At 42.5% G+C, this 14101-nt stretch overlaps 2 protein-coding genes across 10 annotated transcripts in view; both read left to right on the forward strand.

Annotated features, from left to right (window-relative positions):
* LOC118431389 (hemicentin-2-like) overlaps positions 1-4925 on the forward strand; it is a 99591-nt gene extending 94666 nt beyond the window's left edge. For 7 of the 9 annotated variants that reach the window (XM_035842574.1, XM_035842573.1, XM_035842576.1 and 4 more), the window contains 2 exons: positions 1791-1897; positions 2858-4925. In XM_035842574.1, the coding sequence (XP_035698467.1) occupies positions 1791-1897; positions 2858-3100 (350 nt within the window). In that variant the 3' untranslated portion in view covers positions 3101-4925. Of the gene's footprint in view, positions 1-1790; positions 1947-2857 lie in introns of all 9 variants that reach the window. The other 2 variants (XM_035842579.1, XM_035842580.1) reach the window with 2 other exon arrangements.
* A 3399-nt stretch (positions 4926-8324) lies between these two features.
* LOC118431365 (receptor-type tyrosine-protein phosphatase F-like) overlaps positions 8325-14101 on the forward strand; it is a 22734-nt gene continuing 16957 nt past the window's right edge. The window contains exons 1-7 of the mRNA XM_035842497.1: positions 8325-8437; positions 10718-10835; positions 11007-11279; positions 11557-11805; positions 12042-12152; positions 12901-13206; positions 13642-13947. Of these exons, the coding sequence (XP_035698390.1) occupies positions 10757-10835; positions 11007-11279; positions 11557-11805; positions 12042-12152; positions 12901-13206; positions 13642-13947 (1324 nt within the window). The 5' untranslated portion in view covers positions 8325-8437; positions 10718-10756. The remainder of the gene's footprint in view (positions 8438-10717; positions 10836-11006; positions 11280-11556; positions 11806-12041; positions 12153-12900; positions 13207-13641; positions 13948-14101) is intronic.

The following is a 14101-nucleotide window of genomic DNA, read 5'->3' on the forward strand; positions in this document are numbered from 1 at the left end:
CGTTACGCTCGCCTGAATGGCATATCCCTCTAATTAATGACACTCTATAGTAAAGATACACGTCGAGTAAATCGCCCTTGGTATGAACGACCTTTTCTTAAAAAGACGGCGTTTGAAAATGGCCTCATTTGTGAAGATGTGATGGTTGTGATAGCGCCTCTCGCCTCTCCCTGATTTGGTTATCCATACAATCCTGTAATCCGATAATCCGGCATGAGCCCCAGGACTGATGATGGATAGACCATGACCTTGTCTTGATGTACGTCACGGATGCGTATTCATGCCTCCTCACCCATCGATCTCAGAATTATACGCGTCTGTGAGGTCTTAAAGGACTATTACAAGATAGAGCAGGCTTAGCGTGTATCTACATATTCAGGCGTGGACTTCCAGATGTGTTCCGTGACAGCTGAGACATGTGAGATGATGGATTCTCCATATACCTTTATATTTATTATGAGCCACGTATTCCACGTATGCCCTACCGTTGCACAAAACGATGCATAAACTTACAGTAACTGCACCTTTGACGTATATCACCCTAGCATCAAAATTTCTGAAGGTAGATCGTGTGTTTGGAACTATTCTATTATGACTTTTGATCTCGAAATAAAAGAAAATCGGAAAATCGACGACAGACCCTGTCGACAATGCTAATTTGTCGCGTTCCTAACTTTTTTCAAGTTAACGTTGCACCAAAATACATAACAACTCCGCTTAAGAACACCTCTAATAGCAAGTAAAGGAGTTCAATGGGAGGTTAATCAAGAATCGGCCGCCTTCACCGCTCCACAAGTTGGGTCGCCATCTTGTTTTGACGCATCTGCCACAAACTTCGCGATGTCCGGAAAGTCACCGTCAGTGTTTTCTCCACTAATCGACAGGATTAGGTTTTTTTTATAATCAAAACCACCCGCTGTGAAAAAAATCAATAATTTTTCATTCTGCGAAGTCAACCGTACGACCTTGGCAAATCCAAACGCATAAAATACTTGGTAACTTTCTGTGCTGCTGAGTCCAACTTTGCAGACTATCTCCGCACCTGAGCGGTGGTGTGACAATCCGATGTATTAGTCGAACAATCTTTCCTAGCGACACCCGTTCGGAACCGTTATCTCGCCGCTACACCCGGATATCTCGACCTCCATTTCTCAGGGTCAGAGCCGCCTCCCACCCGCGGTGAGTCTCGTCCCGATGCCGCGATACATCGCCTGATCTACCGGCTGTGCTGACGGGTCATTTATAAAGGGTTTACCGCGCTGATGTTGTACCAGCTTTATAGAGTCTGAAGTTTTCGTAGGAAGATTTCCTTTCAGGCTCGAGTTGGTGTCGACGTGCGAGGAGTTTTATTTTCTTCCTTGCTCTCTTCGACCTGTGTTGTCATCCACACGTTCGTGGCTGTAAATTGTTTCGAATAGCGTAATTCGAAAGCCTCATTTTTCTTTCGCCTTTAGCTGGCTAAAGTAGGTACTCCCATCTACAAAGAGCAGAAACTGTTCTTGTTTGCACCATCATATCAAAGCTTCGTCTAATTCATCCAAACATGAATAATCTTGAAGCCTGGTTTCTTCACGTGTAACGTAATTTAATCATTACATAATAGACTGATTATAGCATCCCATAGTCAATGACGAATGAGATTACATGCATCTCACCCTTCCTTACCGAATTACCTTGAGAGCATCACACCCCCAATTTATAAATAAACGAGTTTCCTGGTGTCACCTGATTGGTCAGCCACTGGCCAATCAGGAGGCTGAAGTTTTGATTTTGAACCTGTTTCCTCCCAGGTGATCTCGAAGTGGAGCCCCCCGGGCAGGAGTGGAACCCCGTGTTCCCGTCGTGTGAGGAGGTGGACGCGACCACCCCGCTCATGGACGGGCATGCCCCCGCCATGGTGAGGGAAAGACCATTATTCATTACAAAAGGATAGCTTCCTTTCAAAGGTGAAAACATACGTACTTTAGGTGCCTGCCAATCTCCCTCAAGCTTCCTTTTTAACCCACCTCTTGACCACTAACCTTATAAAGCCTCCTGATTCAATACACAACTATCTTCCGAATGTCTTAGACTACTAAGCATGCCCGTGAACTCGTAGTCAGCACGTCTTTCAGGACAAACTGTAGGCTTGCTCTATCATAATAGCCTCTGTTCCATGATTTTGCCATAATCTGACAGGCACAAGAGTACTGTTTTCTTTTAGACGTTTTGCTGAGTCCTTCTGCCTGCATTCTTTTCCATTTGTGGGCATGAATATGCAATACATATTCTTCTATTTACAGTTGAACAACCGCATGCCTTGCTCGTTACAGTCAAACTCTTAACTGAAGAATAAAAACAGACATAAAGCGAATGCCGCATGAACCGTTGCAGAAAAAAATCAGAAATCTAGTCATGTAAAGCAACATAGTATTTCAATACGATATAAAAGGGAAATATAAGTATAAACCTTATGGCTGCATTATAGGCCATAAACAAAATTAAATCCTTACAAAAGACAAGGAGTTAAATGTTATTTTGCTGTTTGATTTCATCTTCCTTGGACTGACCTAGCTTCAGTCAGAAGAGACGTATGTTGCCGCCAAGCACACAATATATAACGTTACACATTGTATAGCATGGTACAAGCACCCCGGCACCTGTGACCCACCGTTTGCAAGTGATATGCCCGATGCATACGCAGTATCAGATGGCCTACGCATGTTTGAAAATCAATGAACACCAGTGACCACTGTATTAGCGAAGGCACAACGGTTAGTTTTGCTAGCAATGTCATATTGAAAGCCTAGTTTCTGTATTTCTGAGATGTGGTTGATATCACCCCACGTCTAGTTTTGTTGTTGTTTTTTTCTCTTAGACTGACCCTGATCAGGAATACGGCCCGTCGGAGAGTGACGGTTCACAGACGTACCAGCACCACCAGCACGAATGGCGCATCCATCCGGACCGGGAAACGTCGTATTCCGGAGGCCACAGCAGAGAGATGGTGGACTTGACGGAATCCGGAAGCACCTCGGACTACGGTGGCAGTGCCCTGAACGGCACGGATTCCGGAAAGGAAAGTGTCCAGAGCTGGGCCGAGACCATCAAAGTGAGATGACGGCCGTATTCCAGTACTTGATGCAGATGACGTGGGACACATGTCAAGTGAAGAGAGTGTACATTTGACAACTGATGCCATATTTCGTCCGCTCGAATCGCCCTGATCAGCAAGGTCGTAAAGACAATGGGTCGCCCCTCTGGACAGCTTTATGACGCATCAGATAACGGCACTTTCCAAGATGCCTTTCGCCAGGATTTTGAAATGGCTTACGGTCACGCATATGCAATGTTGCCGCAGCAGCACTGGTAAAGGAGATGCCAACGGACACAACAATTGCTCCTACCTGCCGAGAACTATGCCTGGACCTTCATGGCGTTCTCTTGCAGTGATGCCCTCACTTCGAAGATTCAAGATGAGGACAAACAGGATGTGAGAAACCATTGAAAAATAAAACAATGTACAGGATTGGCTGGCAGGAAATGTTGAAATCTTCAGCAATATCATTGGCACACCAACTACATTGTTAGCAATATTTGCTTTGGAAGCTGAAGTGTGCGTTTGACTGACAGAAGATCTGAGTGATTCACGTCTGCCAGATTAAGAAGACGTCCTTGTGAATAAAAGGACAAGGAAAAGCCAACACGCCATCAAAAGTGGCCACTGGTATGCTGTGAATAACAACGTGACCGACCAGGGCTACCTGGTCAATAGTAAAAGCCTGTCTTGAAAAACGTTTTGGCCGGAAGTTCATCGCAACGAACGTGTGCTGGCGACATGGTATATATTCTTATAAACCACCATAGGAAGTTCTAGCGATCTTGACTTTCGTACCCTTCTTGCTGATGCAATCAATAAATGAGAACAATGTGAATGACCTACAAGTCTATGTCAAGGCTAAATAGTTGGCCACTATTTTCATGTACACGGCGTTCTTGTACTATAGGGGTGGACCGGTTTATTTCCGTGGGAGTGGGGATGTTCAAAGACATTTTAGCCGTGCAATCTATTTCACTGTCACGACTTTTATAATTTTGTAGGCGTCAAACATAACAATACAAGTTCCTCCTTCAATCCCTTGTTAGAAATCGGCTGGTCTACCACTCACGTTCATGGACCAGTATTGCCATGATGGCTATTTGGACGACAGAAGCCGAGGATTTCATCATGTAAAACAGCCATCAAATCTGCCCCTGAAACGACAATGCCCGCATTTCATCGCCTGCTGAAAGTGCTCTTTAGATAGATGTTATGACGGACGAATGCTTTTTCCTGCAGGTGTAGTTTACAGCCTGTGCAAAACGCCGTTCCGTAATGGTCATGGCTTAGCATATATCACCGTTTGTTGGAAAATAGAAAAAAAAGTTCAGAAAAGATATGGGATGTTTGTAACATTACAAATAGTGTTGATATACCAAGATGAGTCTACTTTAGCCATAGTTTAGTTTCCGCCAGGAGCATGGTTTCAGCAGATCAATGATACACGCGCAAGACGGACGCGTCTGAGTACAATATTACAGCATGGTTATTGCATGTAACGTTGAGATGTTTCTTATAAGCTGCTCTTTGTTATCAATTACAACAGCGAATCGGCAACATTCTCTAACAGTCGGAAAGGCATATTTACCCTTTATACTCTATAATGATTCCCTGACAATGTATTGTTTAGAGCTCATAGATCCTGTAGAAATCTTTTACTTTCCCAAGGTACTGTGCCGTGACAGATGCCGTTCTTCCATGTACTACTGACCTAGAATCAATGTTTACTACTACTGGATATTAAAGATATTGCAATATTTTTGTGGGTTGCTCAGTTATATCTCTGTTCCAATTCATAGTACTGTAACATTTTCTCTATCGTTAAAAAAATTAAACGGTTAGACTCTTGCCTTTTTCAGATTTCATTTGCTTTTCTTGATATTCATCATCTTTAAGTTGGGACCAAGAAAAGTACCTTTTCTTCACGTTACAGTTTCGCCAAGTTTTTTTTTTCAAAGTATAGTAAGAAAATCGTCATTATACAACCATTTTAACCGTGAATTGTGTCTCATTCGATCTTTTTATTCATTTCTATGATTCAATTGAATTCTTCAAACATTGGACTCGGTCAGGTAAGGAAACATAGGGCAGTGACTTCTCCTATATGGTTAAGAAACTCGTGACTTATTTTATATGGCATGGTCCATGTCATGTCTGGCGCCTGACTGAGGATTAACATTATTGTAAACTTGTAATATTGGAAAAGGTCAGACTTAATTCAGCCGCCCAGACAAAGTAATCTTGGTGCAGGTTAGTAAACATTTAGCCCGGGTGCCACTTAACTGTTCAACCAACTAGAAACTCTTCAGAAACTTCAGTAACCCGAAACAAAGCGACTGGTCTGATAGCAGTAAGACGATAGGATTAAAACTATTACAACGATAGTTACAGACACATCTTTGAAATACTGCCAATAAACTTTGTTTGGTACTTTTGTGAAAACAAGAAGTTTTAATCTGCCATCAAAACAGAGTTGTAGTTTTTACCAGTTTGTTCAGACATTTATCCAAAATATGCAAATAAATATAACACATTTGCAATCTTGACAAGATTTTCACACATTCAAAATACATTTGCAGTCTAACTTTACTTAAGGGAAAGCCGATAAATACAATATCTTAAAATCGGGGTAGCCGTCATCATGAAAACTTTTATCGACAATGTATAAGGTCGTACATGGTTGGAAAATTGCCGAAATGAAATATCAAGTTTGACTGAGTTTTACACGCCTTTCTGATCACCGACGTTCATTGGGGTCCAGACGTTGGGATGAGGGGCGCCCTGAAGTTATTACAGAACTTGACGATTGTGGTAACATACTGATTAATTTGCTTCTTGGACCGCACACCATACCAGAGGTCCGGAAAAGTTTTTTAGAGTGTAACACCCAGAAGGATGATTGTTTGCGCCAGAGATACTGGTAACAATAAAGTTCTGCACGACCTATACAATACGTGCAGAAATCCCAGGCGGAGAACAGTCGCATTATATTGACATTCCAAGTGAGTAGGAGTAACTTGAAACGTGACATGACTGCAGCAAACGGATTAAATTCCGCAAAATTCTCCCCTATTGGGGACTCACTGCCAGAAATATATCAGACCGAAAATCAAAGCAAGCACACCCAAGCACGCATACAGGTGTGTGCAAGCACACATGCACACACATACAGAGAGGTACACAGACACATACACACATGCATATGTACACACAAACTCTCACACAAACACACACGACACACACACACAAGCGCACACACAAGCACGCACACACACGAGCACACAAACACCCACAAACTCTCAAACTTTGTTAACTTTTGTCTAATTTATACGCCTTTGACTCCACAAAAGACATCTCCCTGACACCCACCTTCCATTCCCATCAGCACCCTGACAACAGTGCCTATTTAAGTCCAGATGAATGGCAGAGGATATTAGAGACCTGCGATAATTTACAAGCCGAGCTTATGTAAAGGACGTTCTGCACTTTGAAACTTGTGTGATCTTTTCTCGTTAGACACGGGTGTAAAACTGCATGTTAGGAATGACTAGTCGTTACCATAGCGACATCACGGGCTGTACACGGACTATTCATTATCACATGCTCCATTTGGAGAATTCCAAGAAAAATGTCGTCGGTCAGATCAATGTGATCTTTGTGTGAGGCTGTAATGAAATAGAACTGACGAATGAGGAATATCTTCTTGGTAGAGATGATACATAACTAGTAGGAGTAAGACTAGGAAGGCCTGAGTGTGTTTTGATGGCCTTTTTTCAATGTCTGAGCAAATAATAAAGCCTTGCAGTCGTAATATTACATTTAAATGTATGTCAAGAAATGGCAGTTTGTAGGGGACATCGGATTTCGGTTTAGATCTTCTGACCGTCTGTTAGCTAGCCCAAACCGACCACATGTTCACACAGCTTCCCCATTCGCGGTCTCCATTGTAATCTAAACATCGTTGGAGCTAGAAGAAGAAAATGTGGAGAATAAACGTTGAAATAAGAACGAATGATGTCGCCCATACCCTTGGAATGATGTTTCCATGTTTACTCTGCTACGGCCTTATAATGACTTATGTAGCGCATAGTATGTATACTCCGTAATTTTTATGACAAAAGGAATATTCAAACCCGTCTTCTGGAAAAGTGATTTTCTTCAGCTCTATATCATCTATGTAGTATCCACATGAGTCCGCCAGCACCAGGTGAGTGAAAATTTGCGGTACTTTGCAGCTAAATCGCAAGAGGGCGCTCAATACCAGTATGTATCTAAGTGAATGTTGCCATTTGTCCTGTGATACCTTCAGAGAGTCCTTGCATGGTTAGTCTATTCAAAAGCACCGGGTCAGACGATCATGCAGTTCTTACGGCCTTGAAATAAGCTTGAATATTAACTGTTTGTCAAACAGCTTCGTCCCTGAGTCAGACAAAATTGCATCACGCCCAAAGCAAAGTTGTTAATCCTGCACGAAAACTAATTTCAAAAGGAATGCCATGTTCACTTTTCCCGCCACCACTTGATTGTGTTTGATCACGCTCAAATCGATTTGTACCAGGAAGAGAGCTCTCCAGGCATAAGGTAGGCTTTCCCAATCAAAATGGAGAGCTTTGGCAGCTTTGATCCTTCTGAAACATCAAATCCTCTCAGTAATACTCGTGTGAGAACTCTCGTCTGATCTCCATAGCAACGGGAACCGTGTGAACTTCGTGACGTCATAAGCATGTGCTTGTCTAAAGTGTGTGTTGAGGGGAAAACTTGAAAACGTCGTTACACAGTTTGATCTTTATACATGTACTTACATTGGAACACAGAGATTCATGTTGGTACCAAAGAATCGAGACTAGTGAAGATAAAAAAGAATTCGTAGCTGAATGGGTAAAACTATTCATTCGTCACACTTGGTCCTGGGCTTAGATATAACTAAATTACATCAAATTTCGCAAAGTGCGTGGTATGCTCGAGGAACTGCCCCAGGGAAAGTTGACAGATCAGTGACTAATTTGGCGTCATGGCAAGTTTGCGAGTAATTACCTTTTGCTTTGCGGCCAAGACTTTGCGTTAATTTATTTCTATAGTAAATGGGCATGTGGTTATGTGTGAGAAACTTAGGTATGCCTGAAAAAGAATTGAGTCACTTTTCTTTGTACTTTTGGACCAACTGTTGAGTTTTGTGACGTTTTTCTTGCAAGAAGTGCCTCCTAGCGGATGTGACGCCCACTTCTTTTTCACCTGTTGAAGGTCAAAGGTCATAGGAAGTGGGTCGCCCGTGGTTTGACAGCGGAAACTTCGGGGAAACCGGGGCTACACTTGCTCGCGATTACTTCTCACGTACTTGAGCTGAAGACTACATACGAGGTAAGTACACGTTGTAAGGGGAGTCAGTAAGTATAGCAGTCGTTATATTTATATTTTAGGTCCACGACAAGAGACCGTGTGTGTGTGTATGTGTGTGTGTGGTGACTATCTCAGGTGGTCAGACTACTTCGCCGGTCAGTCATAGGTCGATATCTACTTCACAAATGCTGTGTTACTTTTTCTTGTGAATGACTGAAGAACTTATAGAATATATGTTATCATAGTAGGTTGTAAAATGTGGCCTTTCATTGTAGTGTTAGTCGGTGCCTATCCCTGAACGATCGGTGTGGTTCACCTGGTATGTCGTCACACCCAGAAAGAAATGTCAACAAACACTAGTATAGGTAGTTACTTCCTTGTGTATTGGTGAGGGGGGTATATACATGTGTATTCAAGACAATTATCCCTCACTATCCGGTGTTTCCTAGTAATTAGTATGACGTAAATCCGGCATTTTTTTCCGCTCCCACGGCCCACATGGAGTGTGACTGTGAAACATAACTAAGTTTCAGAAGTACCTACAGTGTAGGTAGGCCCAGGCAGTGATCTGTTTCCGAGTAGCCCTGTATAAAAGCTAAGACGTAATGAAACGCAGATCAGACATATAACGTTATTAGATACCGATGCATATAAAAGTTATTGCTGTCATCGAAGTCTTCTTTTTTTTTGTTATGGAAGGCGATTATTCTATTCTCAATAATGCCATAAACCTCGTTGGACATCGATTTTTTAGTACAGAAGCCCAGGTCAAACACGACCCCTATTTTTTGACGGGCGGATTTAAAAGTGCGTAACGAACGAGAGCTGAGCTCTATAACGCGATAATCACCTGTTGTGGTTGGGACTAAGAAATGTGGGACAAGAGCGGATTAAGAGAAGATTGTAGAGCCGGGCTAATCTGCAATTACAAGCAGATGAACTACTGAGCTTTAGGCCATTTACAGGACAGATCCATATCATCATTCCTTTTCGTTTGTTTTATTTTTGCCTGTTTGTCTATTTCCAAAGGAAATTGTGGAAGTGATTTTATCGTTATCAGAGCGTAAAAGCACTTCATTCGAAAATTCTGTCGTTGCTAATGATGTTGGACACAAAGCGCCACACCTTCCACTCCAGTTCTTCTCAACAATGATTAGAAAGTCCCACAGTTGAGTAAAACTCCGAGAAACCTTTCGTGGGATTCAGGTTAGGCCACGATCTTTGTACTTTGCCGACAAAGGAATCTCTGTTCAAATTTCTTTCCCTCTGTGATAATTGAGTTACCACGGGAAGTTCTTTGTTGACGGTAAAATGGTAGTTCTAAATCTCAGGTAATCCCGGCTAAAGCCTAAGGTAGTATCTCCCTGCACTTGGGGCACCGGTGCGGCACTGCGGGGCTCGCTCACTATGGCACTGTAACAGTTGTGTATTGTAAATCTTTGCCGATTTTTTTTGTTATAATTTAGATATTGCGTAATGCGTAAAAGTATGACTTAGAAGACAACAAAATACACAAAACGCAAGAAAATTCGTTCTATATCTCTGACATTCGTGGAGTAATCTTTCGAACCCTGGAGTGCCGCACCGGTGCCCTAAGTGCAGTGACACACCACCTTAACGATAAGGTTTGTATTCCCTGCGATGTCACAGAGATGGCGGTTTTACAAGGGGTCAGGGCAGGTGGGTCAGCTGTTTGTTGTTACGTGAACCTTCCCACACCGAAGGACGTGTTTGCCCCCAGGTAAAAACAAGCGAACGGGTCAGACAAATACCTCGGGTTAAACTTCTTAAACCCTGTGGATACAGAATCAGCGTGTTTTGTTTGTGTCACCACTGCATGGGCATTAGGGCAATCCTACTAAGCCTGGAAGGGGGGAGGGGGTTACTTTTACTATTCAAGTGTGTTTAAGGCATCAGCATTGTAGTCTACATGTCTTTATAACGTGCATAAATGTGAGGTCTTGTGATGTTTGCCTGATTAAACTTGGAAACTTAGTCCTAAATAGAGCGGTTCTCTTGTGTCTATGATAGTAACTTGAACGCCATAGCCTATACAAAACGTTTTTAACTGCGACGTCTCCAATCGGTTACACAGGTATGTTTGCTAAGATTCTATGTGAAGAATGAGTCAATGTTTAAATTAGGGGGTAGTTCGACCTATTTGATTTATGACGCTTATTTGAGAAGTCTCGCCGTCGTGTTAAATGTGTTAAACCGGTAAAAGATTACCATATTTTCTACCTGTGTTTCTACGTGATAGCTTCTATGATGTTTATAGAGTGTACATCTATTTTTCCATAGGCTGAGAGTTGACAACATTTTGGAGCCCTCCTGACCACAATGTGGGGCCTCCCCTTGTTTCAAAGCCGTTTCTTCCACATGTTGGGACTGCTGCTGTGTTTGCTTATCGTCACTACAGGTGCGTTTTGTTTGTCATTGTTGCCGACCACTGTTTGATTTTGATTTATTGTCTTCTAATTGTAGAAACCATAGTTATAGGTTGTTAAGGACGTTAAGTGCATCATTCGTTTAATGTTGGGTACAAAATGTACAATAAACTCGTTTATATCTGTTGTCAACTGTGTTTCAGGAGCCAACACGTCACTGTCTTTGTTTGACTTTTACGACGAAAAAGGGTTGGACGGATACAACGATGAGCGGATAGCAGGCATTAGTAAGGAGGATTGTGCAACACGGTGTTTAACTGGAACTTCTACCGTTGCGTTTGGAAGTTGCCTGTCGTTTGATTATGACAACAATGGTGGCGGTGCCTGTATCCTGAGTACGGCAAACAAGGACACACCTGGAGCAGTATTGTCTGATAGTAACCCATCGACACGATTTGACTATTACCACAGAAAAGGTACGATTGTAAAATTCTCTTTCAAGTCTGTGTGCTTGTGCTACTGTTGTCCAAGGCATTACACCGAGAAAAAACAAATAGAGAATGATGATGATGATGATGATGCTTGTGCCTCGCTACATTTGTCGCCACATATTTTTCAACAACTTAGAACGTAAATGCTTGACTAAATATGGTTGCTCGTTCCTTATTTATGTCATAGCTTGAAATATTAAAAGGAAGGCCTAGTGTTCGAATTAGATGCATGAAGAGATGACGAAATCTATTGGTGTTTCAGGGGGAAGCATGTTTGAGAAGCATGACAACCAGGCACTGAGTGGGTTTAACAACCAGGATGTAGGCGGCATCAGTCCAGGCGAATGTGCCCTCAGATGTCTACAGGGAACGTCAACAGTACCCGCCGGGACCTGCAGGTCTTTCGACTACGACAGGAGGCGCACGTTGTGTATTCTGAGCACTGACAGCAAGGACACGCAACCGTCAGCCTTAGGATCAAACAACAACAACGATTACTACCACAGAAAACGTGAGTGCAACCTGGGAATGTTGTCATCGGGTTTAAGTCAGATGCTGTGAACAAAGAATGCTGCTTGCTTGTGATAATGAAAAAAAATCATATATCATAGAGATATAGGCATTTTCCAGTCTAGCAAATGGTCCAAACATGTGAAGATACGCTACGTATACAGTAAAAGCTATAACTATTTACAACGTACAGGAAATACACTACAAAATTCAGTTTCTTTTTTTCTTTACTGTTAGATCCGTGTTCTGACAGTGCGTGTAAAAATGGCGGAACTTGCACCTATAATAACTACGACAGTTTCTCCTGTGCGTGTACCGCCGGTTGGACCGGAGATACGTGTGAAACAGGTATGGTGTTGTTTGCATGGATTTATCTTAGCTAAAGGACCATAAGCTGTATATAAATACTTTCTGGCTACATTTGGAGCCCTCACAATGCATTGTGGTTCCGGAACGACATGTTAAGGCATTCAAGATTTCATTGGTGCTAAAGCGCAAAATCATCGAAGCAATATTAGTTCTAATATTAATAATTTAGCCCCCTTTATAACAACTTCCAGGCTTAACTGTTAGGAAAATCCATCGGAACAATACGTGGTTATGATTCTTTTGTCGCGCCATGATATACGATCCACCCTGGTCTGAATTATAAATGAGATACTCGGTCGGAACAGACTAGACACAGTGGACCGAGCCATTCATGAAAACCTTTTCTGTGGAAATTGCCTTATGTTTACCGCACTGATACTTTAGTATCCTTTGCCTCCGTTCGTTTGGAGCTTTTGTTTTCATCCAACATGACGTCAAGTTGCAACTGCACGGCTCTTTGTATGAATGTTCTGTTGCTCCTTGTGTCCAGAGCCACTGTTGCCACGGGTATGTTTTTGTACACGTATGGGCTTGTTATTTTGCCCATTTTCCTCATAGTACTAGTCTTTAATATGCATCAATATAGGATACATGGACTCCCAGTCGACCACTTTACGTTAACATTCGGAAGGGGAAAGTTTCAAGTTCAACCATATTCATCATACAGACGAATATCATGCAGCAGGCTTAATTCACAGCTTGTGTCTGATACATGTAACCTTTGTAGTTTCAGTACCACCTGAGGTAACACAACATCCACAGAACCAGACCAAAACATTGGAACAAGCAGCCACGTTCACCTGTGTCATCCGCGGTGACCCAGCGCCTACCGTCACCTGGTACCAAGACGGTACAGAGATATCATCTGGAGGACGCTTCAACATAGTGGAAACTACAGATAGCGTCCAGAACACAGTGACCAGTACCCTGACCATCAGCCTTGTGCAGCGGAGCGACAATGGACAGTACATGTGTAGGGGGACGAGTACTGCAGGCACTGACTCATCAGAAACAGCACGGCTGATCGTACAAGGTAATTGATTCCTAATTAATTTAGAACATATATCTTATATCAGAGCAGTTTTACGGTCAGAATGTTTTCACAGATGCATTGGCTTGAACATTTTGGTAATTCTTTATTGCCGAATTATACCCTGACATTCTTTAAAAGTCTTGGGAGATATTAGAGAGACGGTCAAACATGCCCAGGACGATCATTCGATGGACTTATAAAATCTTGTCTTTGTGAACAGGTGGTCCCTATAGATAGGATTTTTGTCAATGTTAAAGATTATCTAATTATAAGGGACTACCAAAAAGTGGTCGCTGTGGTCACGATCGTCCTAATATAAAATTGAGGTGATCACTGCTACAGGTGTGATCGTGTCAAGAAATCAAAAGTCTGATACGCACTATGATTTTTACGATGAAGTTTTTATTCCATATAACTGTTTTTGTGTCCATTCAGAGCGACCAGACGACATCTCAGTTGAGGTGACCCCGCTGACCATCACGGCCCTCCGCGTCACATGGACGGTTCGAGTGACCGGAAACCTACACATCAACCAATCAGAGGTGAGCTACAGGTGGAGTCAGGATGAGCCATGGAGTGAGGCAGTCGTTATAACACACCAGTCCGTCGGAGGTACGACCGGAATGGAGTACACACTGGAAGGCTTGTCTCCATCCACTCAGTACACGGTTCAGGTTAGGGTGAAAAACTCACTGGGATGGAGCGATCCTGCCTATGGAACTGGAACCACACTGGATGCACGTGAGTACTTTTATCACCTTTGCATTTCTATTGGAGTTATCTTAGATTGTACCTGGAGCATTCTTTAGAATATCAAAATGATAGTCAGACAGCTTATGAATACAATCAAGTTCATTGAAGTATGCATTGATTGTTTAAAAGATATAGAATCCCT

This window comes from Branchiostoma floridae, chromosome 15 (genome assembly GCF_000003815.2).
Source record: "Branchiostoma floridae strain S238N-H82 chromosome 15, Bfl_VNyyK, whole genome shotgun sequence".
Classification (NCBI taxonomy): Eukaryota; Metazoa; Chordata; class Leptocardii; order Amphioxiformes; family Branchiostomatidae; genus Branchiostoma; species Branchiostoma floridae.